The sequence below is a fragment of the Ambystoma mexicanum genome, chromosome 11 (assembly GCF_040938575.1).
Source record: "Ambystoma mexicanum isolate Mex_15411 chromosome 11, UKY_AmexF1_1, whole genome shotgun sequence".
Classification (NCBI taxonomy): Eukaryota; Metazoa; Chordata; class Amphibia; order Caudata; family Ambystomatidae; genus Ambystoma; species Ambystoma mexicanum.
In genome coordinates, this window is record NC_090934.1 from 1384148072 (window position 1) to 1384174565 (window position 26494).

A 26494-nucleotide genomic window follows, 5' to 3' on the forward strand; every position below is an offset into this window, starting at 1 on the left:
AAGCTGCACATCGACCTTCACGTGCGTCCAGTGCCGCAACACCCCAGAAGAGTCGGGTTCCACCTCCAGGAGGCAGTATCAGAGGCGCTCCAACAACTGCTCCGCGACGGCATCATAGAACCGGCGACGGGGCCGACTCCATGGGTTTCCCCCCTTGTGGTGGTACTCAAAGAAGGGGGAAAGATCCGGCTGTGCGTGGACATGAGGGTGGCCAACACAGCGATACAACGGGAGAGACACCCAGGACCATGTATCGAAGACATGATTGTGCAGTTAAACAGCGCCCAGATGTTCTCCAAACTAGACCTGATCCAAGGATACCATCAGCTGGAGCTCCATCCCGACTCCAGGGCCATCACGACGTTCGCAACGCACGACGGTCTCTTCAGGTACCGGAGACTAAACTTCGGAATTTCATCCGCCGTAGAGATCTTCCAGGAAGCGATACGTCAGATAATCAGACCTATAAAAGGAGCTCTGAATTACAGCGACGATATACTCGTTTTCGGATCGTCCAAGGAGGCCCACGACACGGCACTGCACGACACCTGTGAAGCCCTTCAAAAGGCAGGCCTCATACTCAATATCTCCAAATGCCGTTTTAGCAAAACGAAGCTCAAATTCTTCAGACATATTTTCACCAGGGAAGGCATGATGCCTGATCCTGACAAGGTCGACACGATTACCAACCTCAGCGAACCCCTACAGGTCGCGGACGTCCACTCCTTTCTCGGCATGGCGGGCTACTGCGCGAGGTATATACCCCACTACGCCTCCCTTACAGACGCTCTGAGAAAGTTGCTGCAGAAGGAGTCGTCGTTCGAATGGACTCCGGCATGTCAACAAGCCTTCACAAACATCAAGCAGGCCCTCACGGAAGCCCACCGCCTCGCATACTTCAATCCATCGTGGCACACCGAGGTGGTAGTGGATGCCAGCCCGGTCGGCCTTGGAGCCATCTTGGCACAAACCAGTGGCGCGGATGTCAACCCCAGGCACTTGGTCGCTTATGCAAGCAGGGCGTTGTCAACACCAGAGCTAGCCTATTCCCAAGCCGAGAAGGAGAGCTTGGCGGCGGTCTGGGCGTGTGAACATTTTCATAACTTCATCATCGGGAAGAGGTTCACTCTGATCACCGACCACCAGGCGCTTCTATCCCTATTTGGCAACCCACACACCAAGATGCCACCGAGGATCGAGCGGTGGGGCATCCGCCTCCAAGAATACGATTATGACATCGTACACCGACCTGGTGGCGACCTCAACCCCGCGCACTACCTGTCACGACACCCTGTTGGAGCCTCGCTCGCCCGGAAGGGCGATGTTGCCTATGTACAATATGTGGCATCTCACTCAGTGCCACCGGCGTTATCCCTTGAAAGGGTTGCCGCCGCGTCTGCAGCTGACCCAACGACAGCCCTGGCGATCAGCCTCACGTCGACCAGCAAATTGAAGGATCATCACAGAGCCATGTTAGCCCATCCAGGAGTGAACAAACAGGAGATTGGGCGGCTAGCTAGGGTGCATGGTGAACTTGCTGTGAAAGACAACAACATTCTGCTAAGGGGGTGCAGGATCGTCATTCCTGCCACGCTCAGGAGTGAGGTGGTCAGCATCGCCCATGAAGGCCACAGAGGGGCTGAAAACACGAAGAAACAGCTCAGGTGCCATGTGTGGTTCCCCTTCCTGGATGCCGCCGTCGATGAGTGAGTAAGGAACTGCCATGCCTGTCAGTGTACAGCCCCTGCTGAACGTCCGCCCCCACTACAACACACTCAAATACCTGATCGCCCCTGGGAACGAATAGCCATGGATTTCTATGGGCCTACTGAAGTGGGTGATTACCTCCTACTCTTTATAGATGAACATTCGAGATTCCCTATAGTCAAAGTAGTCAACACCACAGCGTTCCCCCAGGTAGCGGCGGCGATAGAGGAAGTATTTAGCGAGTGGGGGATCCCCAAATGTGTCAAGTCTGACAATGGACCACCGTTCTGTGGGCACGAGTTCGGGACATTGACAGAGCACCTGGGTTTCAGACACATGAAGATAACTCCTCGACACCCTCAAGCGAACGGAATGGCTGAGCGTTTCATAGCGTCGATCAAGAAGACAATACAGAGAGCACGGCTTGACACAGTCAACACGCATCAGGCATTGTGTCGTCTCTTAAGGGACTACAGGAACACTCCTCATGAGGCTACAAACAAGACGCCTGCCGAGCTCATGTTCCGCTACGAGGTGCGAACCCGCATTCCGCGAAACCTGTCAAATGCAGAGCCGATTGACAAGGACCTGCTCCGAAGGGATGCTGAGACAAAAGAGAATGCGAGGCGCAGTACTGATGCACGGCTCGGAGCGGTGACACAAGAATTCCACATAGGAGATGAAGTCCTAGTACAACAGCCAACAACCAGGAAGAGAGATCCGCGATTTGCCCCAAGTCCCATGAGGATAGTCGCAGTGAAAGGCACGATGGTGACAGCTGAAGATCAGAATAGAGCTGTCACCAGGAACTGTCAACAATTCAGACACTATGTTAGAAGAGAAGGCGCAGAAATACCACAGAGGGCCGTCTCCCCAGAACCACGGATGCAGCGGGACGACCTGTGGATCCCTCCAGAGGGAGATCCTGGAGGGACGAGTCAGAGAGTGGAAACTCAAGAGGTTTCAGAGCCCGGTGCTCAAGGTGAGAGGCCGCGACGTACCATTAGGAAACCGATGAGACTTGTTGAAGAGTGTTAAGTTACTGTTTAGACACAGAGTGTTAAGTTGATGTTTGGACATATTGTTCGGGGGTAGTGTTACCCGGGGTTTAAGGAGTTAATACTCTTGGGCCCCTGCCGTTGGGGAGGCGGAGCCTGACGAGGAAGAAGGGGGTTCTGGGGAATGTGCGCGGGAAGCGCCAGTTACTACGTTGTTGAAAAGGAATAAAGACGTTCCTCCAATCTCTCCGTGTGTGCGTCCTTCATTAGGCCTAGATCCCTAGGCAACAAGAACCTGGTCTTTATAGAATAAGGATCAGGTTCTGATGTCTCCTGAAATTGCATACATCTCTATTCTACACAATATTTTGGCTTAAATATCGTTTTTATCTTTTGTTATTTTCCTTTTTTATTGCATGTCAGTATATTTTAAACCACATGTTAACATTTAAAACAAATAAATGAATCAGGAAGGCAAGGACTGGGTAGTCAGCATGATTGCACAGATTTCTCGGACGAGGTGCCAGGACCCCCAACTTCTATTGAGGCTGGGAAGTGCATCCTGCCTCCTCCCTGGCTAAAATCCGCTGCTTTGGTGCTAGCCGGCCCTTTTACCCCTTCTGTACACGCTCTTGCAAATGAATCTCTGCACAGCGTTCCCCAAAGCAGGTTTGAGCAATTCCGAAAGGCATTGGACCTACACCTTACCCTCTCTCTATGATTAAAGGATATATTTTGGAGTGAAAGGCTTTTGCAGAAGTATTTTTGTTCATAAAAGGACTTCAGTATTATTTATGAGTTGTTTTTAAAAAAAAAAACTTTATATAAAGTATTATATGGGATCACCAGAAGAGTTCACTTGGTTTCTGGTAGGCTTCACCAGATTTTATGTCACTATTTTAGCATTGAACCATATTTTAGCACCCCTGGCTTCCAGATTATGATTCAACCCCATACATGCTTGATATGCCCACAGTGAAGAGATGGAGGGAAGGTCCATCTCCAATATTGACATATTTCCACCAAAATTGGAATAATAGAAATGTCACATTTGTTTCCATCCGGAGAATGGCCAAACAGCTACCTACAGATTTCTAATGATATACAGAATAGGGTAAAATAAAGTTTTACAGCAGTACGTTTGACAGATTTTGTTTTTTTCCCGTTCCGTGTGAACTGCCTCTAATATCCGCAGTTCATCTCCGGTTTAACTTAGGTGACCCATGAATATTGTTGGGTCACTTTGTCTCCTGGATCTCGCCGTAAAACTTGTGGTAGGAATCTGAGTCCCAGGATGCTTGCTAGTGCCTACAATAGAAATAGAAAAAATACTATTTCTAGCGTAGACTTGCGCATGCTAGAAATTGGATACAAACGTGGGTCGCCAACATTATAGATCATTTTTGTTTACTATTCTTTCACAGGCGAATTTTACACTAGAAATAGGATTATTGATATTTTCAGCACAGGCAAATGTAGTTGTTTAACCAGGTCCTTATTTACATAAAGTACATTGTGTCTAGTTTGGTTTCACAAATGAATGTAATGTTGCAATATATTAACTCCAAGATATAAGCAAATGTGCAATGTTCATTTGAGTTTAGAATGTTGTTTAGATGCATGTTTTTTCTATGCTTAGCAATCAGCATTCCACATTTGTATATCAAGTCACAGTCACAGCTTAAATCTATGCAGAGCATACATTTGCTGAAATAACCATAACATATCACGAAGGTCATTAAAATTGTAATTCAAAATCCTGGATGAGAACCAATAACCAAGGAACAACATGGCGGTGGTTATGGAGTGCTCAACCAGCACATAGGATTCCTCTGTTTGCATTGCTCTGGGGCAACTTGTTTTAATATTTATTGTAGATTTTAAATGTAGCAAATTATTGTACTGTAATTGTGCATTGTACTTGAAAGCATTCGTTCTCAATTCATATTTTTTTCCCTAACAGGCAAATATGGGGCACGAATTTGCCCTGCTTCCCTTCTGAATCTGCCATACATTTGTTTACCTATTTGGGCTGCTTTCAGAATCTATAACCAGCCATCAGTCAGCTATAATCTTAAAATCAAGGTAATCAGCGGTGTTCAGAGGTGCGCATTTAGAAGAACAGCATTACATTGGCTGCTAAAAATGTGGACGGCCATCTCTCAGTGTGCAGCTTTGCTATGTTTAATCAACAATGTTCACTGATTATGTTATGCCGTGTGTAGTGCCACATGCAGCAGAGGTCTGTTTCTTGGTGCTTGCTCTGTGAATGAACCTGAATGTATTCTGTTGCTGGGAGGCAAGAAGGAAGAGCGTTGTCTCCAGGGCCCAGATAAATCTAAAACTATTGTCAGTGCAGTTCAGTGGAAATGGAGTGGCCAACACATAATGGATGTCTAGAATGACAACCTACAAATAACGTTGTACTGAGTTAGCGGCTGGATAGGAATCCCTCTGCATTGATCTCAGTGGACATGCTAGAATCTACCCATGTATTTAGATTAACTGCATCCAAGTGCAGAGTGGACCAGAGTCGCAACTTTAAATTCAACTAGCTATATACGCCCCCCTCTTGCTCTGTCTCTCTCTGAACTCTGTTTCTCCCTCTGTCTTTCCAGAATCTTTCTTCCCCTGTCTCACTCTCTCTTTCTCTGTGTGTGAGTTGCTTGTCAAGACACACTACCAGCTATTGGCAGCAGCATGACCAAAAGAAATACGAACATCTTGAAGGGAGGACGAGCTGTTGTGTTTTTTGTGTGTAAAATAAGCTATTGTACTTAAACTGAACATTGGCACGGTTAACTACTTAAATTGCACTTTTAACATTTTACAATGTTCTTTTCCAAAGATCGCTTCCTCTATATATTGTTGACATAATAAGAATGTTTCCCTTGTCTTAATCAGCAAAGCACATTATTTAAACTTAGAATAACAATATGTATATTTTTTATGCACGAAGGTAATCATTCCAAGATGGTTAGTAAATACACAGTAAGTATACTTTTCATAGCACATAAGAGAAAGCGTAAGGGAACAAAGGGCACCGGTGAGGGTTCCTGGTGGCTTTGCATAAAATCAAACAGCATATTGGAAACATAAGAATGAGAACAGATCATTATATTTGAAAAATATATGTGTAATAAAAGGTCTGTATGCTTGAATCGCTAAGTACTTAATGGATATTGGGCTCACAACACTCCCTGTAACAACCACGTTTTTGTAACCATGAACCACATGAACCACTTATACTCTTTCGAGCAGCCCCAGGATTTGGATATGAGGATAGTGTAAGGGGTCACTAATGGAAGGCAGACAACTGCTTGTATGGTTCTCAATATTAAGCATTTTATTAACAGAAAAAGATGCAAATAAATCCTTGCTAAGCCTACTCTATCAGGGAGTTCCCTACCTATTCTAATTACTAAGGGAATACCTCCTAACAGAAACAAACTGGCCCTCACACTGAACAACAAAACACAAAGTACATGAACAACCACATAAAGGAATGAATAATAAACAACAAGTCATTTGGATGACCTTCACCTGTCCTGGGTAAACCCCGTCCCCAGGATTGTTCAAAGTCAATCTTCCCAAATGTTCGAAAAGAAGAATAAAGTCTTGAATCAGTTTTTGAAAGTTCAGAATAAACCAAAATTTCACCAAACAAAAATCCACTAGTATAAGTCATTGAGCTTCCAGTTAAAAAATATCCCTTTGCCAATTCAGCCAAGGAAACAGCACCAATGGTAATCCTGGACATCTGCCTTGCAGGACAGCTTAATTACAGTTCAGAAAATAGATTAGCCACTTCTTCAAATCGACAATTATTCATAACCTCTGTAATGTGACTGGTATATTTTCCAGGATGCTTCTTCTTGGGTTGCTATACTTCTCTTAACAACCCTCTTTTCTACTACTGTCACTACGGAAACCGACTCCTTGGTTCCACAGTGTATCTCTACCACCATCAACTTCAATATGACATATGCTGACAGTCTTATACCCAACCACAGTTCTGGTAATTCCACTTCAAATTTAAATATAAGAATAGTCAGGCATGTTAAAGACAAGACATTTCAACCTGTCCAGGTAGTCAAGGCACTCTTCTTTTCTATACTCTATGAAAAGGGCAGCCTCTTTGCCTTTAGAATTTGCTTTACTGCACTTCGGATAAATCTTCTTACAAGCATCCAATTCCCTTCCCCAGTTTTATATGCAACTTCTTGGTTCCAGCTGTTAAAATGAAGCTGTACTGCCACACTACTAGCTTCAAAGAACAATATCTTACGTGTTTCAGAGGATACTGGACCTTAATAATTTTCCCCTTGAGTTGGATTGCTTTCATGCAGGGTTTCTTTAATCTGTAAATGGTTTGCCTCTTGGATTGGGCATTGCTTGTTTTCTTTTATGTATACAAACTCTTCTGCTGTTAAGGAAAATGTGTTCTTAAAGTAACAAGGTTCAGTCATCAAATGAAAATTGCTTTTAGGTATGTGTGACAACTCATTCATGTAGATCTTCAGCTTCAATTAGCTGTAAGAGTTGGTATTACTATGAATTACGCAGAGATACTTCGTAAAGTATAGTAACACTTGTGAAATTTTGTTTCAGAGTTTTCTGAGATTTTTGGAAACTTTCTCCCGTTTAATTGGAGACACACGACCAAATTGAAAATATAAAAGCATTCAACAATGGAAAAGAAAGGCTTTTGTTCAGACGTGAGCACTGTAGCTTTCAGTTAAAGTGTGTGTGATACATTTCCATTGTGTAGAACAATTTCAACAAAAATGACGAACGGCTTCTATTTGTTTCTCTTCCTACGTGAGCCACTTGAAAGCTGGTAACAGTTACCGGCAGGAGTTCACTAGTGAAGCTGAACCCCAAACTTCACTCACCAGCTTCAGAAACACTACGGTTGCGGGTTGCTTCAGCTTCTTAACTTCTGCTTCTTCTTGTACGTCTTTAGGCACTCTGGAAACCCACTCCCCTTTATAACACAGATGTCTTCGGTTCTGCCACGCCAGTTTGGAGTCTCCTGCACTCCTCTGTCCCTTGGCTTGCTTCTTGCTACAGACCTAGGGCTTCAGCACAACTCTGCAATCACAGCCACTCGGCGCACCTGGGAACACCTTTACTTTCAACGTGTCTCAGTGCAACCACGGCAAGGCAGGGTTTGTGGACACAGGGCTCCCTCAGAACTTGCAGGTGAAATCTGCTCTTTACTTGTCCCTGCGTCCCTTGAGTGTACACACTTCCTTGTGAACTGCCAGCCTCGTGCTTTTCTCTTTCTACTACTACTGCCAACCTTCCAGCTCCTGCACCACCTTATCTCCCGGCTCCTTCTCCCTTCTCCATCCTGCTTGAGCCTTTTATGCCTCTTAGGTGGGGCAAATCATTTCAGGTGCAGGCTATTAGTGTGAATTGCCTGACCCTGGCAAAAGCTGTTAAAGCTAATTGCCTGTCCTCTACTTCTACATTCCTCTTCAGCCCTCTTCTTCGTCTCAGTCCTATGGGATTCTGGGACATGTAGTTAATTTCCTCAAAATTAGGGTTTCTTCTTTAACTCGACAAACAGTCATAATAAGGGAGGGATTATGGGGAAAGTTAGAAAGGGGATCCTCTCATTCTTCCTGGTCTAATCCCCCCACTCATGTGAACCTTACACAGTACCCCACTCCGAAGGTCGGGATCAAAAAGTGCCTGCCTTTCCCAGGCCACATGAGGAGGGTCCCTGACCAGGCTTTTGGGGGAGAATCCCATTAGATTCTTCACAATAGCATGGCAATGGCAGGGACATCTGTCAATCCATCAGTGTCCAAGCAGCGCTGGATGGGCATTTACAGATAATAATGTTACTGCGGTGGGCCCAACTACATTAGCTTCAGGCTCCACTTGTTAGATAATCCTGGCTATGCCTCTGGGTTTGTCCTACTTTTAGTTTCTGGAGAAAATTATTCCTCTCCCTTGGCAGAATCTTATGGGGGGGCGAAGTGGGGAAATTAAGTCTAGGGCTGAGGATGTCTGTGTGTATGACAAGTCCCCAATGAACGGGCATCCTTAGAGAATTATATATATATATATATATATATATATATATATATATATATATATTTTACAGGGCCTGCGGTAGCGGCCCTTTAGTTATTGTTAAGTTGCTCAACTCATAGAAAGAGCACTTTTTGGGCAGCTTATAACTCTGCCCCCCCGGACGAATCCTCACCAAACTTTGAAAAAAAAGTATATATGCCCCCCCTTGAAGTTTGGTGCGGTTCCATCTGGGGGAGGAGTTATAGGAGGGTCCCAAAATCTGTGGAAATCCTCATAGATGCAATGGGAAAAAAAATACCTTGTGCCTACAGCCCAAACCGTTGGACGGAAATTCACCAAATTTGTGCTAGGAGCGGCAGCTTGGTCACAAAAGTGAGCTTTTGTAAATTTAGTGCAAATCACTCCAGTAGTTTTTTAAAAATATATATAAATTAGTGATATCTGGGTCTGGTCCGCGGACTCCTTTCCTGATTAGGGGTCCGCGGACACATCTGAGCCAATCAGGGGGTGGCGTGATGTCCGACATCGTACTCACCCGCTGATTGGATGCGCAAATGCGTGAGGTGCATCATATTGTTTTAAACATTCACCATGTTGGATCTGCGGACAGCCGCTGGTGTCCGCGGATACCACGGTGGGTAAAATGTCTGGAGAACACATTTGGGGTTATTTGGTGGCCAAAAGAGGGTCTGGAAAGGGTGGGGGAGTGGAATATAGTTGATATGGCACTGTTTTTATAGGTGAAAAAAAGGTGTGCAGGTGCCGCCGAGTACACAGTCACTTTTGGTGTCCGCGGACATCATTTGGATTGCAGCAGATTCAGGCCGAGTTTTGTTATTTGAAGGTATATTGAACATAATTCTATTCTAGTGCTTGTGGCTAGTGGCCAGATCCACTGGCCACATACAGTATAGTAATATGTGTATAGTTATTATAGGTACTATAGGGGGAGTATAACTTATTTGAATATGGTGGGATAATATAATTGAAGTGTATATGGTATTTATGATCGTAGAACAATTGAGGATAGTGCTCCTTGATCTCTACTCTGCCTTTGACACGGTCAACCATTCTATCCTCATTAAGCGGTTATATGATACCTTTGGCATTATGGACCATGCACTGGACTGGCTGACCTGTTTTTCTCACTAACTGCCCTTCCCAGCTGCAACTGGGCCGTTTCTACTGCACCACCTCACTTTCTGCCTGCAGCGTACTCCAGGGTTCTATCCAATCATTGTGGCTATTCAATGTCTATCTCGTCCCTCTAGCTCACCTGATGTCCTTCTTCTTTTCTCATTTTCATTGTTATGTTAATGACACACAGCTTTCCTTGAAATGTTCCTCTACTAATTTCTTCTCTCCGTTTTTTATCCCTGATTGCTTGACCGCCATCAAAGCATTGTGTGCGGCTAATAATCTCTGTCTCAGTGCCTGTAAGATGGAGATCCTTCCTATTGTGATACCTGTGCTCTGTTTTCCTCCTACCCGCTGGCTTCTTTCTTTGAGCCCTCTACTCCACCATCCTGTGAGACCATAAACCTTGGGGGTCACCTTTAAGTGCTCTCTCTCCTTTACTCCTTACACTTTGGTGCTTGTTAAGAAGGACCACTTTCGGCTTCACCTCTTTACTGCCATTCTACTGTTTCTCACCTTCCTCTAGAAGCTCAACGTTTCTAGAGCCCTGGACCTCTGTAGGATGGACTACTGCAACAGCCTCTGCCTCAACTTCCCCCTGTGGTGTTTACGCCCCCTTTGGGTAATCCAGAATAGGGCTGCAAGACTTATCCTTGGCCTGAAGCCTAAAATGTGCCCATTGGCTCCTGGTCGCTGCAAGGATGAAAATAAATATCCTCTGTATTATTGACAAGGCTTTCTGGGGCCTGGGACTATGCTATCTCCAACTTACTGTGTCTCCAGCTTTGTTTCCCTAAATACTCCCCTGCTAAAGCCGCCTGCTCCTCTAACTCCAATTCTCTGCTTGTCAAACTCTTTTCGAAATAGAGAGCGGGAAGCATGTCCCTCTCTTCATCTGGTGCCTTTCTTTGGAACAGCCTTCTTGCTCCTCTTAGACTTCAGCTGGACTTCCTTAAATTCCGGAAACTTTTGAAAACTGTGCTTTTGTATTCCTGTTTCACTTAATCTCTTCTCTGCTAACTGATGCCACTGAGACTGGTGGTCTGGTCCCTCATAAACCTCACAGGTTCTATGCCCTATATCTAGTTGACACCAGTTCACCTCTCCCCCCTTCTGCACTGCCCTTGTGGGGCTACCACCTGGCAGCTGTGTACCCCACCGTTGGGACTCCTCTGCCCCAACAGTTAGTCAGTGCCCTCCCACCTTGGCATTCCTTGACAGTTTCCTTCTCGGCTCCTATGAGCACTTGGCTATCCATGCTCTCCATTCCATTCATGCACTTGTCTTACTGCACAATGCATATGTGCATTTATAGCAGCAGTGTGTACAATTGTTTGGGATAAGCAAGGGAAATGCAGATGCAAAAGATTCCAAGAACATTTTTAAGTGGCAGTTGGTGTATGGAAGTTTAATATGTTGATAGGGTTATATGTAGAGTTTTTTGGAAGTGATTGGTGGAAAGATGTGTGACTGTTTGAAAGCAGGCAATGATGGAGTGTTACAAACATAACAGTAAAAAGGGTAGACAGGCTGTCCTGTGCGATGGTGTGCACGTGCAATCTGGGTCTTTTAATGATGCATGGCCTGGATAGGGGACTGTGGAGACCATGGATAGTCATGAAGGTCCATGGATTATGGTCCTTATTGTATGACAGAGAAAAGCATTTGGGACAGAAAATTGTTTCTGTGCTTTTTTCTTTTTCTCTAGCATACAATTGTCCATTATTCCCAATAGCATAGTACAAAAGGCTAATGGAAATGTTGAAGAATCTTACTGAAAAATGTAAAGTAGATGGAGTCTATGAGCTTATTATTTTTGTTCTATTTCTTAACTGTGAAAGGTGGTTCCTAAATGAATCTTTGTTTTGGTGTGTTTTGATTTTGTATTTGTTTAGTTTTTGCGGAAGAGGCCAGGTAGTAAGAGGGGACGTGGGGGGAGAAATGAGTGAAGGGGCACCAACCACAGATATGGGGAGGCAAGTGGACAGGGGAAGATGATGGGCGTGTGCTAAATCTAAGGTAGGGGCTAGTGTTTCTCATGCTCCTTGATTACAGCCTTGAAAGTATTTGGAACAGCTCCCCTCTGCAGAATGGTGTGTTGCAGTATATACAGAGTACTGTTGTCTTGGAAAGATATGGATGAACAGCCTCTTTTATGGATTGCAAGGTAGCTTGTCGGATTTTGTACACCACAGGAGTAGCCTGTCTGGCGGCAGTATTGGTCGAGGAAGATGAGGTAGAGGAAGACAGCCTACTACTTCCTGAGAAAGGACCAGCCTTTCTGGGAGCATCTCAGTGGTTGGATTTGTTGTGGCGGCGCATGGAGGTGGTCCCGTAGGAGTACTGCCTAGGTGGTCGGCGACGAAGTAGCCTTAGCCTTTGGTACACCCCCAATGGTGGTAAAAAAGCACCACACCCATGAATCTCACAGTGTGCTGGAGGTAGGCATTTCCTCTGTCTCATCTTCCTGGTCCTCTTGATTCTTTGGTGCATCATTGCACTTTTTTTACTGTCCAGATCCTCCAGCTGGTGGTGGTTTTAGTGGTGGTGGTGACTCCTGGGGAGGAGGGATGATCATGGCTGATGCCTTTTTTGAAGTTAAATAGCAATTGTGCTAATATTCTTCCAAGCTTGTGCTCTCTCCTGGATTGCAGATGGAAAATCAGTAAGAATAGGTCTAGGAGCGGTACATTTTCAGGTTGATACTTCCAAGATCAGCTGAAAATGCAGTTTCAAACTGTTTGTGACACACACAGTCGTTCAGGAACTTGTCATCACGCTGCGTCCGTGCGCGTGGGTACGTGACACTGTCCGGAAAGTCTGCAATGACGTCAGATGTTCGTGAACGTCGGCAAACAAAAACCGGTGCAAAAATGTGCACATTTGTGATGCCATCTTTGATGTCCTGGGTGTTAGTGTTAGCAGTGCACAGTGGTGGCGCGAGTTATGGTTGCTTAGATTATCATAACTGGCAAATTTCTGGGGGCTTTCTGTTTTACTTGTAACCATAACGTCCCGCTAACAAAGTTTTTTTCACTGAATATATCTCAGGATTCATGAAACTGGTAGTCTTCAAGAGGCTCTTTCGATTGCCTGTATGTAATCCCTTGGTTTTTTGTTGGTAAATGTAGATATTTAGAAATAAGGCAACAATGCCTTCTACATGTCTAAAGCAGAAGTTGCCATGATCTCACACACCTTTGATGGTCAAAGGTAACTCTGGGATTTCTTTAGTGAAAACAAATGTATATATAATTTCATGTGTTGCCATTCTGTTATTACTAAAAGCTCTTTTCAGTAGCTTTTAATGTCATGACATTATTCCTCCATAGAAAGTCAAGTTCCACTTATAAATAGGCAAACACAGGTACCAATAATACATAGAGATTTCTTCTCTTCAGATCTGTGCCCAACAGAGAGCAAAAACTGTTGCTTAGGGTTTTGCAAGTTTCTTAAAATAATATGAGTGATGTGAGAAACCTGAAGGTGTCTCACCCGCTAGTCCCTGGAGATCTATTATCCAGGTGGCAAGGACACGGCCATCGCTATTGGATCCAGTTCCTGAGGGTGGACCAGTGAGGGAGGATCACCTGGATGAGGGGTGTTCGGGGGGTGGAAGTGGGACACTGAAGGTTGAGACACAGTACCCCCTTCCTTGTAACACCTTTCCCCCATCCTACCCTGTAGGATATTTAGACGCTCTACCCCACAACCCCCTTTTCTGACACAAACACTTTCCTACACCATAACAGACAACGGACTAACACCAGAGCCGTTTACCTGACATGCCCCAACACACGGGTCAGGCAATTGAGAATAACCACATACACCTGATGGACGCAATGGTTGGGAAACTTGAGCCTCCAGCTTTGGCCCATTTAAATTTGGGCTGGGTGAGGCAACCAGTTTAGGCCGATCTGGTGGGTCTGCATGAGGTTGCTTTAGTGATTTTCTTAGAGAGGTAGGGGGGCCTCGGGGGATACACATCTGTGAGTGATTGATAGTGCCTTGAAGCTAATCCTCTGTGATGTGTTCAAGTTTCGGAATGTTCAGTGCTGCTCTAAGGTCATTGTTCTGATTGACCGGCAACTTCCTAATATTATTTTCTGAAGTACCTAGGAAGAGCGCATTGCAATAGTCAAGTCTTGAGCCTGTAGTGTTGTGAGGCAGTTTTCAGTGGATAGGATGGATCTAGCTGCATTAATGAGCTTAGTTGTGTAGGCAGCAGAGGAGGCGATGGAGTTCACATGGCGCGTGAGGGAGAGTGTGGCATCCAAGTAAACTTCAAGTGTCTTTATAGACTGTGAAATAATATAACAAATGAATGGGTCTGCCTAACCCATACCGTAGTCTAAATTGTTTAAGGTTAAATACAAAGACACACCTCGCTGGATTGGTACAAAATATATGTATTAGCGGTAAAGAACAACAGGTCTGTTAGCACACATTAGTTTAGAATTGTCTATTTCAATACATAAAACAAATATGTGACATAGTCAAAAAACAAGCATTTCGAAAGTCAATTCAAACTCGACATTCAATACCATTTAGTGAAAATGATACAAAACCTACTGTTGCGGTGACACAATAGGGGTTAGAACAGTGATTACATACATTACAATGAGGCAAACAATGGAATTTGAAACAGTGTTGACAGTTGGGCACTGTATTCGTAATTGCAAAATTGTCATAATTGCAAGATTGTCTACACAATTGTGTTTCGGCCCTAACTGGCTTTTATGCCAGCCAAACTGTAGCAGGCCTTCATCAGGACGAAAGAAGGGAACCGATGGACTCCTCTATCTGTGTGCTCTGTCTATGGAGAAAACAAATAGGCGAGTGTCAAAGTTGGGGTATTCAGGTATAGGTAAGGTAATAGAAAGAATTAGTAACTTGTCTGTCTATGAATGACTTTCTTACCGTGCTCGGAAATAAAATGGATTCTGCACATATTTGAAAAAAAGGAGGCAACGCCTAAAGTGATTTGGGTGGTCTCAGGATCTTCTTTTTTCAAGAAGGGACAACCTGTGTGATGAAGACAGGTGTCAAATATATATTCAATGGTGTGCCCTCCCCCTCTTGTGGGGATGGCTCAGTTTATTTATGTGCAAAAAGTGTATCTAGTTGGCTTACCTGTGAGGTATACTGTGTCTTTTGAAATTGACACGAGGTTGATTCAGGCTTTAATAGTTCATATCGGGTTACCACACGTGTCAGGCGTGGTGCTGTAGTGTTCAATTACTGGGGGGGGCAGGTATCCTAACTGTACTCGTATTCCTTGCGGGTTCAGAGCATTGGAAGGTGTGTTAGATGACTAAGCAGTAACAAGGCTAACCTTCTAGTAAATACGTGCATATTTGTATTTTGTATTTTAGTGAATTTATATAGCGTTTTTATCCAAAACGCTTATGGCTGAGCACAAAAATTAACTGGTCACCTGTAGTTGTGGCAACTCAGTGCGTAGGGAAATACCACATTGTTGGTGCCGCTGTAAGCGGAGTATCCAATGAGAGGAGCCCTCGCAGGGGGATCGGCTTCTATGCCGTGTCTCTAGCAGTGTCTGTTGGGAGACAAGGCGCAAAGTAATCGATTACTTGTCAGAGGGGATCAGGGAGAGTGCACGTAGGTGTCTCTCTGTGTGCATATCGTTCATAGGTTTCTAAAACAAGCGGCCGCCTACATGCGCGTGTGTCGCTGTAATCCGGACTGCAGCCCAATATCAGAACCACTCATTAAGTCCATATAACATTTCTTTAGGATGTGTAATTAAGAATAGAAAGGAAATTGGGAAATTTGGAAACAACAAACAAAGCAAAAAAGGTAATTTACTGGGACGAAGAAGAGGGATACAGAGGCACTGAACTGCAAGTTGCAGCATATTCATTTTAATGACCCACACCTGAGTGGAACTGAGAAGTATAAAAGATCCCCTCAGGTGCAGGCCAGGGGGAGCAGTAGTTGGAAGTGGAGTGATTGCAGTAACTCCACGTTGCAGTTGAAGCAGAGGCTGAAGGGAAGCAGAGACGCCAGAGCCACTACTATTCACATAGGGGATGCCGGTTCTGTGAGGATCTCTACCTTCGAGGACTATCTGCGCAGAGGTTATGCAGCGGGAAGCGTTGTCCCAGAAAGTGTTCACCCTGATGGCCGTGAATGCAGAGGTCGCGCGGTGGGAAGCGTTAGTTTAAAAAGCTTTCCCCATTGTTTGTTGGGCTCTGGTGGCAGGCAACTACCGTAGAGTCCCTGGAGTGGGGAGCGCTCTTTTCCCGAACAGGGTGGGCAGCGAGAAGCAAAGAGAAGCAGTTTGCCATACTGAGCAAAGCAGAGGAAGCAGAAGACCCAGAGGCAGCGGAGCCCGCGGATGGGTTAAACCCTGTGAGTTCACTTGTATTGTGTGACCCCGGAACAGTCCGTGATCGCCCACTGGCCAAATCTAATTGTTTTAAATACCAAACTGATATAATGAAATTGAAGCGGAAGAATAACAATAACTTTGAATACCAAGCTGATACACGTAAACTAAAGGGACAGAATAAAAACTTCTGAAACAGACAAGAAAGGTGTCATTCTACTTATAAAGGCTAAAATAATTGCCAAAACCCAGAGAGGGCAATATTACAAGAAGCTAATAAGAACTCTTATTACCAAGAGAGGGACATTGATAAGTTGGTTGTAAAAACAATTGCCCGATGGAGAAAGAAGCAGTAGTTGGAAATGGCCCAAACAAGCATATTCTAAGCCAAAGAAGAGCAAGAGAAAAAGCCATTATCAGTATTTGGTTAATATAAAAGTGGGGAAACAAGAGTGGTAGAAGAGTGTTCAGGAGGAGAAGAGCACAAACTGCATTGCATATGGCAACCACAAGGGTGGAACACAAAGCATCAATGTGTTTAATGTCCTTCCAGAAGATGTAGTCATTGCTGATGTTGTTGAAAGTCAAAGGACTTTACTAAGTTGTTTGAATTAAACTTTGCCACAGAAGCACTTGCAGTAGTTTTAGAAGTTTCTTTAATCCTGGCATGCGAGTACACCAGGTAAGTGGCCTTGTAGTGGTAGACCTGGCAGGTGAGTGGACCAGGTAGGAGTAAGTCATTGAAGTACTGTGGTGTGGTTAAAAGTTTGAAGAAGTGACAAGGCCACTAAAGTATTTTGTGAACTGCTGTGGAAACATCCTGACAAGTCATTACTGTTGCTAAAGATGAACTGTGGAAGTATTTTTGTTTCCTAAGAAGAAGTTTTGTTGAACTCTTTGCTACAGGTGAAGAGACAAAGAGTTGTCATTTCTTTTGAACTGTTGAAAAGTCCAAGTAAGAGACCTTTGGAACAAGAAGAACCGTATCACCAGAACTTTGGTGTAGAATGGACATACCCTAATTTTGAACTGTGGTACAATTTCCTGCTTTGAATCTGCGGAAGGGGATCTCACCCAGGTTACAAGGAGAAACAGTTACATCATTACTGTCATTTCTGTTATATCTGAATTGCCATATATTCCCTTCATATGTTTGTTGTGTGTATACATGTGAGGGGCAGATTGCCTTTGTTAGAGTGTTTCCTTTAGTTTATTTTTATAGATAGGCAAATCCTCTTAAGGGTAGAGATAGTGAGGCGTTTATAAAACCCTTTTAAGTTAATGAAATGGCATCTCATGAAAAACCTGTACAAAGTTGTCCGCCTCACATTTGTGACCCCTCACAAGACCCCAAGTCTCTTCCTAAATCTTGATATTTCAGGGACTGTATAGGATATCATGGGCTTGCATTTCCTTATACAGTGATACCACCTGTTTTTATATGAATCGCAAAGTTTGTTTACGCTTGAAATAAAAGACAACGGGTCTCATTTCGAGTTTGGCGGTGCAGTAAAAATCTGGCAGTTATTCTGTTACCGCCACAGTCTTACCATACCACCAAACTATGCGTATTGTGAGGAACCTGAGGGCGTCCTCACTTCTTCTCCCCTGGTATCCTCCGCTCAGGTGGCCGGGGAAAGGCCATTGCTTTTGGATCCCGACCCTCGGAGTGGATATGCAGTGGAGGAACACCTGGGTGAAGAAGACTTGGGGAGTGGGGAGAAGGTGTCCTCAGGTGAGAAACAGTGTTCCCTATTTCCCTTTTACCACAAGCCCTCCATACCACAAACCTTCATAGGGTTTTGTCAGCCATCCTACTATGACTCCCCTATAATATCCCCCAAATGCCACCAATCTGATACTGGGACGAAGAAGAAGACAACTAGACCAACACATACTAATTTTCTAAAAAGGAAGAGAAATCAGCTCCAACCAAGCAATGGGATGAGGAGAAGGACAACAAGAGCAACAGGGGACTGCCGCTCTGCATGTGAGCAGTCTAGTCTTTTATGTATGGAGGTGGGAACTTTAGCAAGGGGAATCCCAGCAGATATGAAGTCGTCAGCTGTAGCACATTCAGCTGTGGGAGCATAGACTGCTGCTTGCAGGGAGACCTCTCCGGTGAGGTGACATGGCAGAAGGAGCACTGGAGGCCCGGGAAGCAGTGCACCGTTTATGCAGCAGGATGCAGCAGAAGAAGCTGGAGGCATGTGGCAAGCTGTGAGAAGGAGGCCGGCCTGACCGAAGGAAGTGGTATGAAGTATCCTGCTTTGCCATGGAAGCATTGCTGGGTGCGCGCAAGCCACAGGAAAACCGCCAGGAGAAGACGCAAGCGGCCGCATGGAGAACCAGGTATCTGTGACAGCAGAGGGACATCGCAAGGAGCCATAAAACCGACCAGTGAGTGAAACCAGAGAGAGGGAGAACACCGGGCTGGTAGGCGGTGATGCTGAATGAAGTTAACGCGCATTTTGAATACCGAACGAACTGAAAGCAAGTTACAATACCTTTTGAATACTGAACACATTGAAAGCTAGATAAACTACAATTTTGAATATCGAACAAATTGAAAGCAAGTCAATGCACATTTTGAATACTTCTCGAATTGAAAGCAAGTTAGAAACCCTTGGTATATTGAAAGGGATGATAAGTGGAATTGTGAACTTTAATAAAAGGAACGTTTTGAATCATGTGAATATAAGAACAGCATTAGCTGAAAACAAGTGCTAACAAAGCCAGGAAAGCACAATTAGTTGAATGCAGGATATGAGAAATCCAACACTGGTGCAAAGAACTGGGTAAACAAGCATTGGCAAGAGCCAAGGAAATAGAAGGAGGTGTAACCCTTGCTAGGGGGCTAAACAGGCCACAATAATGTGTCAGGAGAGTGTCACACATGTGTTTACGGCAAACAGTGCTTCTGTGGAAAAGCTGTGAACTGGTGCTAAAGGAGAAGCAGTCAAGAAAAGGTACTGACTGCGTGACCTGTAATGGGTGGACCGTGTGGTCCGACAACTGCACATAGACTGGGTGAGCTTGAATGGAAAAGTCATTGAAAGTACCTCTAAAGAAACTTGTGTTGTGCAAAGACTCTATTGGGACACTGGAACCAAGTGTTGTGTTGAAAGCTGGAAGAATTGAACTCTGTTTGTTCAAGAATGGGAACTCCAGCATTTGATGAACTGTCTTGAACTTGGGAAGACAACCCCTGTATTTGGTGAATTACCTCAAACTTGGGGAAGGGGAGCTGATTACAAGCCAGAGAGCTACAAGAAGCTCTGAACTTTAATTTGAACACTATCGCTTTGTTTTGATGCCGACATCCCTACACATTGTATGCAGTTAGTTGTGAGGGCAAGTATAGGTTTTGGACACAGACAGATGTTTTACTTTGGACTTCCTGACATGGACTACCCTTAGATTTCTTTAGGTAGGGAAATCCCAGCTTAGCATAGGGCAAGTTAGGCATTCATCCTCCCTGCCTTTAAGGTGAATAAAGGTTTTTTTTAGAAAACTTGAACCTGTTGTCTGTGTCTGACTCATGATGCCTTCACAGTATGAAGTATAATGTGGAAGAGTTACCACAATCGGCATGCTGGAAGTCATTCCCCCCCTTTAACACCAAACACTAGAAGATTTACCACAGGAGGAATTATCACCAATGGTAATTCCTGAAAATCCTGCATGGAGTCCTAAAGTTTTCATGAATGGGGACTAACACCCTATACCACCACACGTAATATGGCGGTAATTTCAACAGACCGAGTAAGAGTATCGATAATACTGTTTGGCAGTAAATCTGATGGAATTATCACCAAACTCAAAAAGAGAATCAATGTTCACGCTAAAGCTTTATTGGGTATTTGACAGCTTATATTTGTTCTCAACCCCCTTTAGTGTTAGCAGAAAATTTCAAGGGTGTTTGGAAACCAATCGGCATTTCTTAAATCACAGGTGCTTCACCAGCAAAAAAGGAGTATGGTGTAAGGTTCAACATTTAATTATGGGTATCTGCATATAATGTTTGTGTATATTTAACTGCATCATTTACAAATTGGTAAAGCAAAGTTGGGGGTGGAATGCAACTCTTTTCATCGCCTTTTCAGTGTCTCATGACCACTGCTCACTGAACTGGAGTAAAATACCCCAGATATAATCTCATAAGGGCTTCTAGCAGTGCACGTGTTTCACAGGAATACAATGTTATGACAGCAATCTTATACTTAGCACTTTTAAAGGATGGTAAAAGGGACACGTTATTCCTCTTGATGGTAAAGAATGGGCATACCATCAGTGAAGAGAGATCTGATGTGCAAAAGGTTTGTGAAAAGTCAAGCCAATTACATTTGATCAGCAACATTTCTATTAAAGCACATAAAAGAACAGGCAATGAAATACAACAAAAAAATACAACTCCTAAAAACAAAAGCAGCAAAAAAAGGAACATGATATTTTCAAAGCTCGGCTGGAAGACATTGAAAAATCAGATTGTCAATCCTTCCAGTCCAACCTATATAAGCATCCTCTATACTGCCTCCAACACCTCAAAGCTTTGCAAATAAAGTGAGCTATTGCACAAATCCCAACTGGACTACTTGTTTTTTTTTTTTTAAAGTTTGTAATTTTTCTAAACACAAAAAGAGAAGCTGCAATCAAAATCACATTGATGTCATGAAGAAAAACATCACTGCAACTCCCCTCTTTCCCAGGGCTCCCCATGGTATAGGCGACAAACACCTTGTGACCCTTACGAACAATAAAACAAACTGCATATGCAATATCGGAACATAACATCAAAGGACCCAACAGAAAAACAAGAAAGAAAAGAAATGAACAAAGGGCAGGCAGACATTAAGCAAAACCACAATATCCCCTAGCGGTGAAGTCCAACACTGGTAATTCGATCACCTCCATAGCAGAGAGGGGCCAAATCCCACCCGTCCAAAAACCCTTCATCCAGCACCTCATCACCCCAATCCTGACAGCAAAAAAACCTCAAGGGGGCATGAACCGGGCACATAACTGGGCTCCATTCCGTTTCTACACTCCCCCATGCCCGTGAATGGCTGCAGTAAGCCTTTCCATCTATTGAACTTGCACGATCCAAATGACAACGCCTAATAAGACCATTTTTCTTTGTAAACCCTTTTCTCCCCACCATCCTCTTTCTCTTGTGGCGCCTTGAAACACCATTTGCAGTACAGGCCCTTTATAAATACCCAATAAATAAATAAGAACAAAGAATCTTAGCCGTATTGACCTGTTCCATTTTGCCGGGTAGTTCTCACTTTTTCCAATGGATAGCCCAGCATGCTCTTGCCTCCAACAGCAGACAGTATGCCAAGTGGGCTTAACCCCGATATTCTCCCTCAGTCTCCTCCAGGCAAAACAGCACAAGTAACAGCGTCCATTCCTGTAAAACACCATCCACCTCTTTTATCCATCCAAGCACCTCATCCCAATATAACTGCACCTTATCACACCGCCACCACATGTGACAATGGTCTTCTCACACATCACACTCGTGCCAACACAGTGGACTCACCCAAGGAAACATCGTGGAGAGGCGCACCAGGTCGTACTGCCATCTGTGCAATAATTTAACAGCGTGAAGTTTATACTAGCAATCAATCAACACCTTAAATGCCCTAGAACACAATCTATGCCATAATTCCCCATCCAGTCCTACACCCAAGTCCCTTTGCCACCGACCTCGAAGTCTGTCTGTGCTTCCCTTACCCGCCTTTATCAAGGCAGCATATAGCAAGGAAATCAGATCCTTCATCTCCGTTTCAGAGTCAAGATCTTTCTCCGTCGGAGTGGGAACCCACTGCACTTTTGCCTTCCAAACATTAGCTGTGATAACTCCCTTCAGTTGCAGATAGAAGAAAACAGACAAGATCCATATTCCCAGCACTTCCTCCAATTCCATTAGGGGGATAAACTGCTCCCTCTTCCATAACTGCCCAACCTGCGTCAACCCCGCCTCAAACCAACTATGAAACCCATCCACGTTCGGAATAAGGTCTGTCACCCCCAGGGCACACAAACGGCATCTCAGGCCCCTTGCATCAGATAGTCCTAAGCACACCCAGAATGGGATGCTCCCTTATTCTACGCGGGATCCGGTTCTGCAGCACCACAAACCATTCCCTCACCGTTGCCGGTCGAAGATGATAATTGTCCAAACCCACCCACTGACGCTCCACCTGTTCCCTCAAATGAGGCCCCATGACCAAAAGCTGAGCCACCTTATAATACAAATATAGGTCTGGGAAACGCACTCCCCCACACTCCTTTGGAAGCACCAAAAAAACATATGCCACTCATGCTTTCTTCCCTTGCAATAAAAACTTTAACAAACATCAATTTTCTTCCCTAAACATAGCCTCAGGAACCCTAATAGGAAGCATATGAAATAAATACAAAAGTCCAGGAAAGACATTTATCATGATAGCATTGAGACGTCCCATCCATGATATGGTGAGTCGTTCCCATCGTCCAAAGTCCTTGTATAATCTTTCCAAAAGAGGTGGGGAGTTGACCTCATAAAATCCCTTCAGTTCCCTTGTAAGAAGAACCCTCAAAAAATGCAGTTGACCCTCTAGTACCTCCATTCCCAAATAGCCCAATCCACTGATATCCCGATCCCTACCAAAGGGAAACAAAATAGATTTAGCCCTATACATTTTGTACCCTGAAATTTTCCCATTCTGTCCAGTCAGTTCAACTACCACCGGCACTGATCCCAAAGGGTTCCGAAGAGGCAACAAAATGCTGCCCGAATACGACAGCAGTTTATACTCCATCTCCCTAACCCTTCTACCTTCCACTTGTGGATCCTCCCTTAACCTTTGGGCCAGTGGTTCTATACAAACACCAAAAAGTAGAGGGGAAAGGAGACAACCCTGTCTTGTACACCGGTCCAAACCAAACCAGCAGGAAAACCTTTGATTTACCACAGCACACGCCCTCGGACTCAAATACAAAGCCATAATTCCCTTCAAAACCGTACTCCCAAATCCAAACTTGCGCAACACTGCCTCAAGAAAGGCCCAATCAACCCTGTCAAATGCCTTCTCTGCATTCATTGAAAGCAAAGTAGGATTCCCCCCACACCCTTCGCCCAGTCCATGAGGTGTAGCGTTTTCCATAGAGCTTCCACACCTTCGCGCCCCCTTATACATCCCACCTGATCTGAGTGGACAAGTCAGGGCATGTAGATGTCCAGCCTAGAGGCAAGGACCCAAGTGAATATCGTTGCGTCCACATTAAGAAGTGATATAGGTATATAGGAACTACATAGATGGCGGTCTTTACCCTCCTTAGGGATCACCTAAATTAGAGTCCTCACAAAATACATTATCCAGGGACACACCCCAAAGACATGTGTGAGGGGTCAGTAATGTGAGGCAGACAGCTGTTTGAAGATCTTTCAAAATACGCCATTTTATTTTTAAAGAAAATACATGAAAATGTCTCACTTTCCCATCTCTGCTGAGGAATTCCCCGCCTATTGTAAAAGCTAAGGGAACACACTCCAACACAGGATAACTGGCCCTCACACTAAAGAACAAAAGCATAAATAAAAGGTATCGCAATTCAACATGACATGAAAAATATACAATTTCCTTAAGGACTATCTAATGTCCTGGGAGATCAACCTTCCCCAGGATTTAAAGTCACTCCATGAAAATTGTTCAGTCATAGAAAGAAAATGTCTTAACTTAGCTCTTGATGATTTTTAAAATCAAAACAAAGGTTCATCAACAAAACGTTCTAATGGTAACAAATCTCCTCCTTTGGGTAATGTCATCCACTTTTCACTTCTAGGAAAAATAGCCACAATGGTAATCCTGGCCCACAATGCTTTTATCACTGCCATAGGTAGATTTGCCACAGTGCAACGAAAAATGTAATGTCCACACTGTTAATGTTGCACAGTTCTTGGTTAACAATTAGGACTTCTTCAATTATAGTTTTGACCTTCAAAAGGCTATGTTTTTCAGCATGCCTTCTTAATACTGCTACTTCTACTTCAACAATGATTCTTCTTGCTTCACCATGACAACAGACACCTCTTGTCCCACAGTATTTCACCTTGGCTTTGACAACTGCAATGTAGCATCTACTGTGACAACTATATATACCTTTTTAGTTCCAGGGCTTTGGACTACTACCACAGCTTCAATTACTTTTCAAGTTTTCGACAAGATAGATTTTCAAAATGTTTCAACCTCCTCAGGTAGGCAAGGAACTCTTCCTTTGAATAACCTTCTTCAAAGGGGCAGCCTCTTTGCCTCTCTTGTCTAACTGCCACAACAAGAACCTGGGTTTGCCTTCAAGACTCACTTTTCTCTGGCCGTGACCTTCTTGGGCATTACAGGTTAAGTCTACTTCAGGATAATCTTTACAAGCTGCCAATTCCCCTTCCCCAACTTCACCTTTGCCTTTTGCCCAGCTATCAACCCATACAATTACCCTGAAGCCTTGGTGCCACTCTCTTAGCTTCAGGTAATACTTGTCACTTGTATTTTAGGCCTATTGATTGTTGGTAATTTCACAATGCAGCTGGATTGCTCTAAACTCTGAGAAAGATTCATCTTCATTCTTAGTATGGGGTCCTCTTGGTTAGGCAATGCTTGTTCTCTTCAGTCGTTTATACTCTTGTGAATGACAGGTCTGACACTTTTATACAAAGACAAATGTTCAGTCTTTCAGGAGAAACCACAATTAGGCACATGCAACCACTCTTTGATGTAATTTTAAAGCTTTAAAGGCAGTTGTGTAATTGTATTCCCATAGACGCAAAGGATAGGGTTGAGACCTCCTTGGGGAATCACAATAAGGCACACATGACCATTCGTTAATGTAGTTTTCCCACAGTAAAGATTGTAACTTTGATATTGTCACCGTTAAGTGTTCTGAAATGGCCTTTGCCGTGTTCTATTTCCTTAACTAGAGATATGCAACCCCTCTCTGAACAATAATAGTCTTTTTAGTTAGTGGAACAATGGGTTTTAATAGCGTCATCTTCGGTGAGGAATCTGAGGGCGCCCTCACTTCTTTCCCCAATATATCCTCCTACCAGGAGGCCAAGGAAAGGCTGTTGCTATTGGATCCTGACCCTGGGGGTGGATATGGGAGGGAGGAACACCTGGGTGGAGGTGACGTAGGGAGTGGGGATGAGGCACCCTTGGGTGAGACACGATATCCCTCATTTCCCAGGCTTTTGTAGGGTATTACCAGTCCTTTGCGTATTTTTCCAGAAAACCATCTCCCAGTACACACCAGTCAGGTACTGAGATGAGGAAGAGACAACCCAGAGCCATGCATCCTCTCTTTATTAATTCAGACATACACCGTGGTACTGGGATGGGGAAGAGGGATGCTGAGTACCAAGACCGTTATGCAGTGAAGGAACATTGCCTGCACCTGAGGCAAGGGGACGGTATAAATGGCCCGCTCAGGTGAGACTAATGAGTTTGCCTGTGGAACGCTTGCAGGAGAAGCCGGTGGTGAAGCCAGGAGACGCATGCCCGAAGGGCCTACGAGCTGCAGAGTCGTTGCAGCGGAAGCGGATTGTGGCAGTAGCCTTTGAAAAATCTCTGTGAGCAGAGCTGGTCTGCATACCTCCTGGAGTCAGAGAGACTCCCTCTCCGTACAACCTAGACAGCGGAGATCCTGGATGAGAGGTGAGCTGAGCCAAAAGCAGCAACAGCCACAGAGAGCCTGCTGACACGGAGAACAGCACCCGGAGACAGCATACCCGGTGAGTCAGAGAAGCCTGAATGACTCTGGGACGCTGTGGTGTGGACTGTGTGGTTGCTGCAGATCGGATCACTCACGAGTGAGGGAGGGACCATTTAGGCAATATGAATGGCGGTCCAGCTTGAAATAAATACTTTTGATAAGTACGATAACCTGAAGGCTGAGAAAATGCAATGAAAGGGTTTTGAGAATACCGAACTGTCAACGAGATGAAAATGACAAGGACAACAAAGGTTCAGGGAAACAGTAATCTTTCAACCTGTGAATACGCCCGTGAACAGGGTGCAAATTCCCAGCAGGAGAGTAAACTAGAAATTTGATGTTGCTTTATTCAATGTGACTGATAGGAATTAAATGAAACCTTTTTTCTTTTTTTAACACCAAACTGAAAGAAAGCAAGTGTGATTGAATACCAATTGGATTGAAATCAGTTGGTGAAATTCCCTGATAAAAAGGAACTCTGAACTGTGTAAACTGAAGA

The 26494-nt window shown here is 44.3% G+C and overlaps 1 protein-coding gene across 1 annotated transcript in view; it reads left to right on the plus strand.

Moving 5' to 3' along the window:
- TM6SF1 (transmembrane 6 superfamily member 1) overlaps positions 1 to 26494 on the plus strand; it is a 411212-nt gene that overhangs the window by 287258 nt on the left and 97460 nt on the right. The window contains exon 6 of the mRNA XM_069624987.1: positions 4669 to 4790. Coding sequence (XP_069481088.1) covers positions 4669 to 4790 — 122 coding nt within the window. The remainder of the gene's footprint in view (positions 1 to 4668; positions 4791 to 26494) is intronic.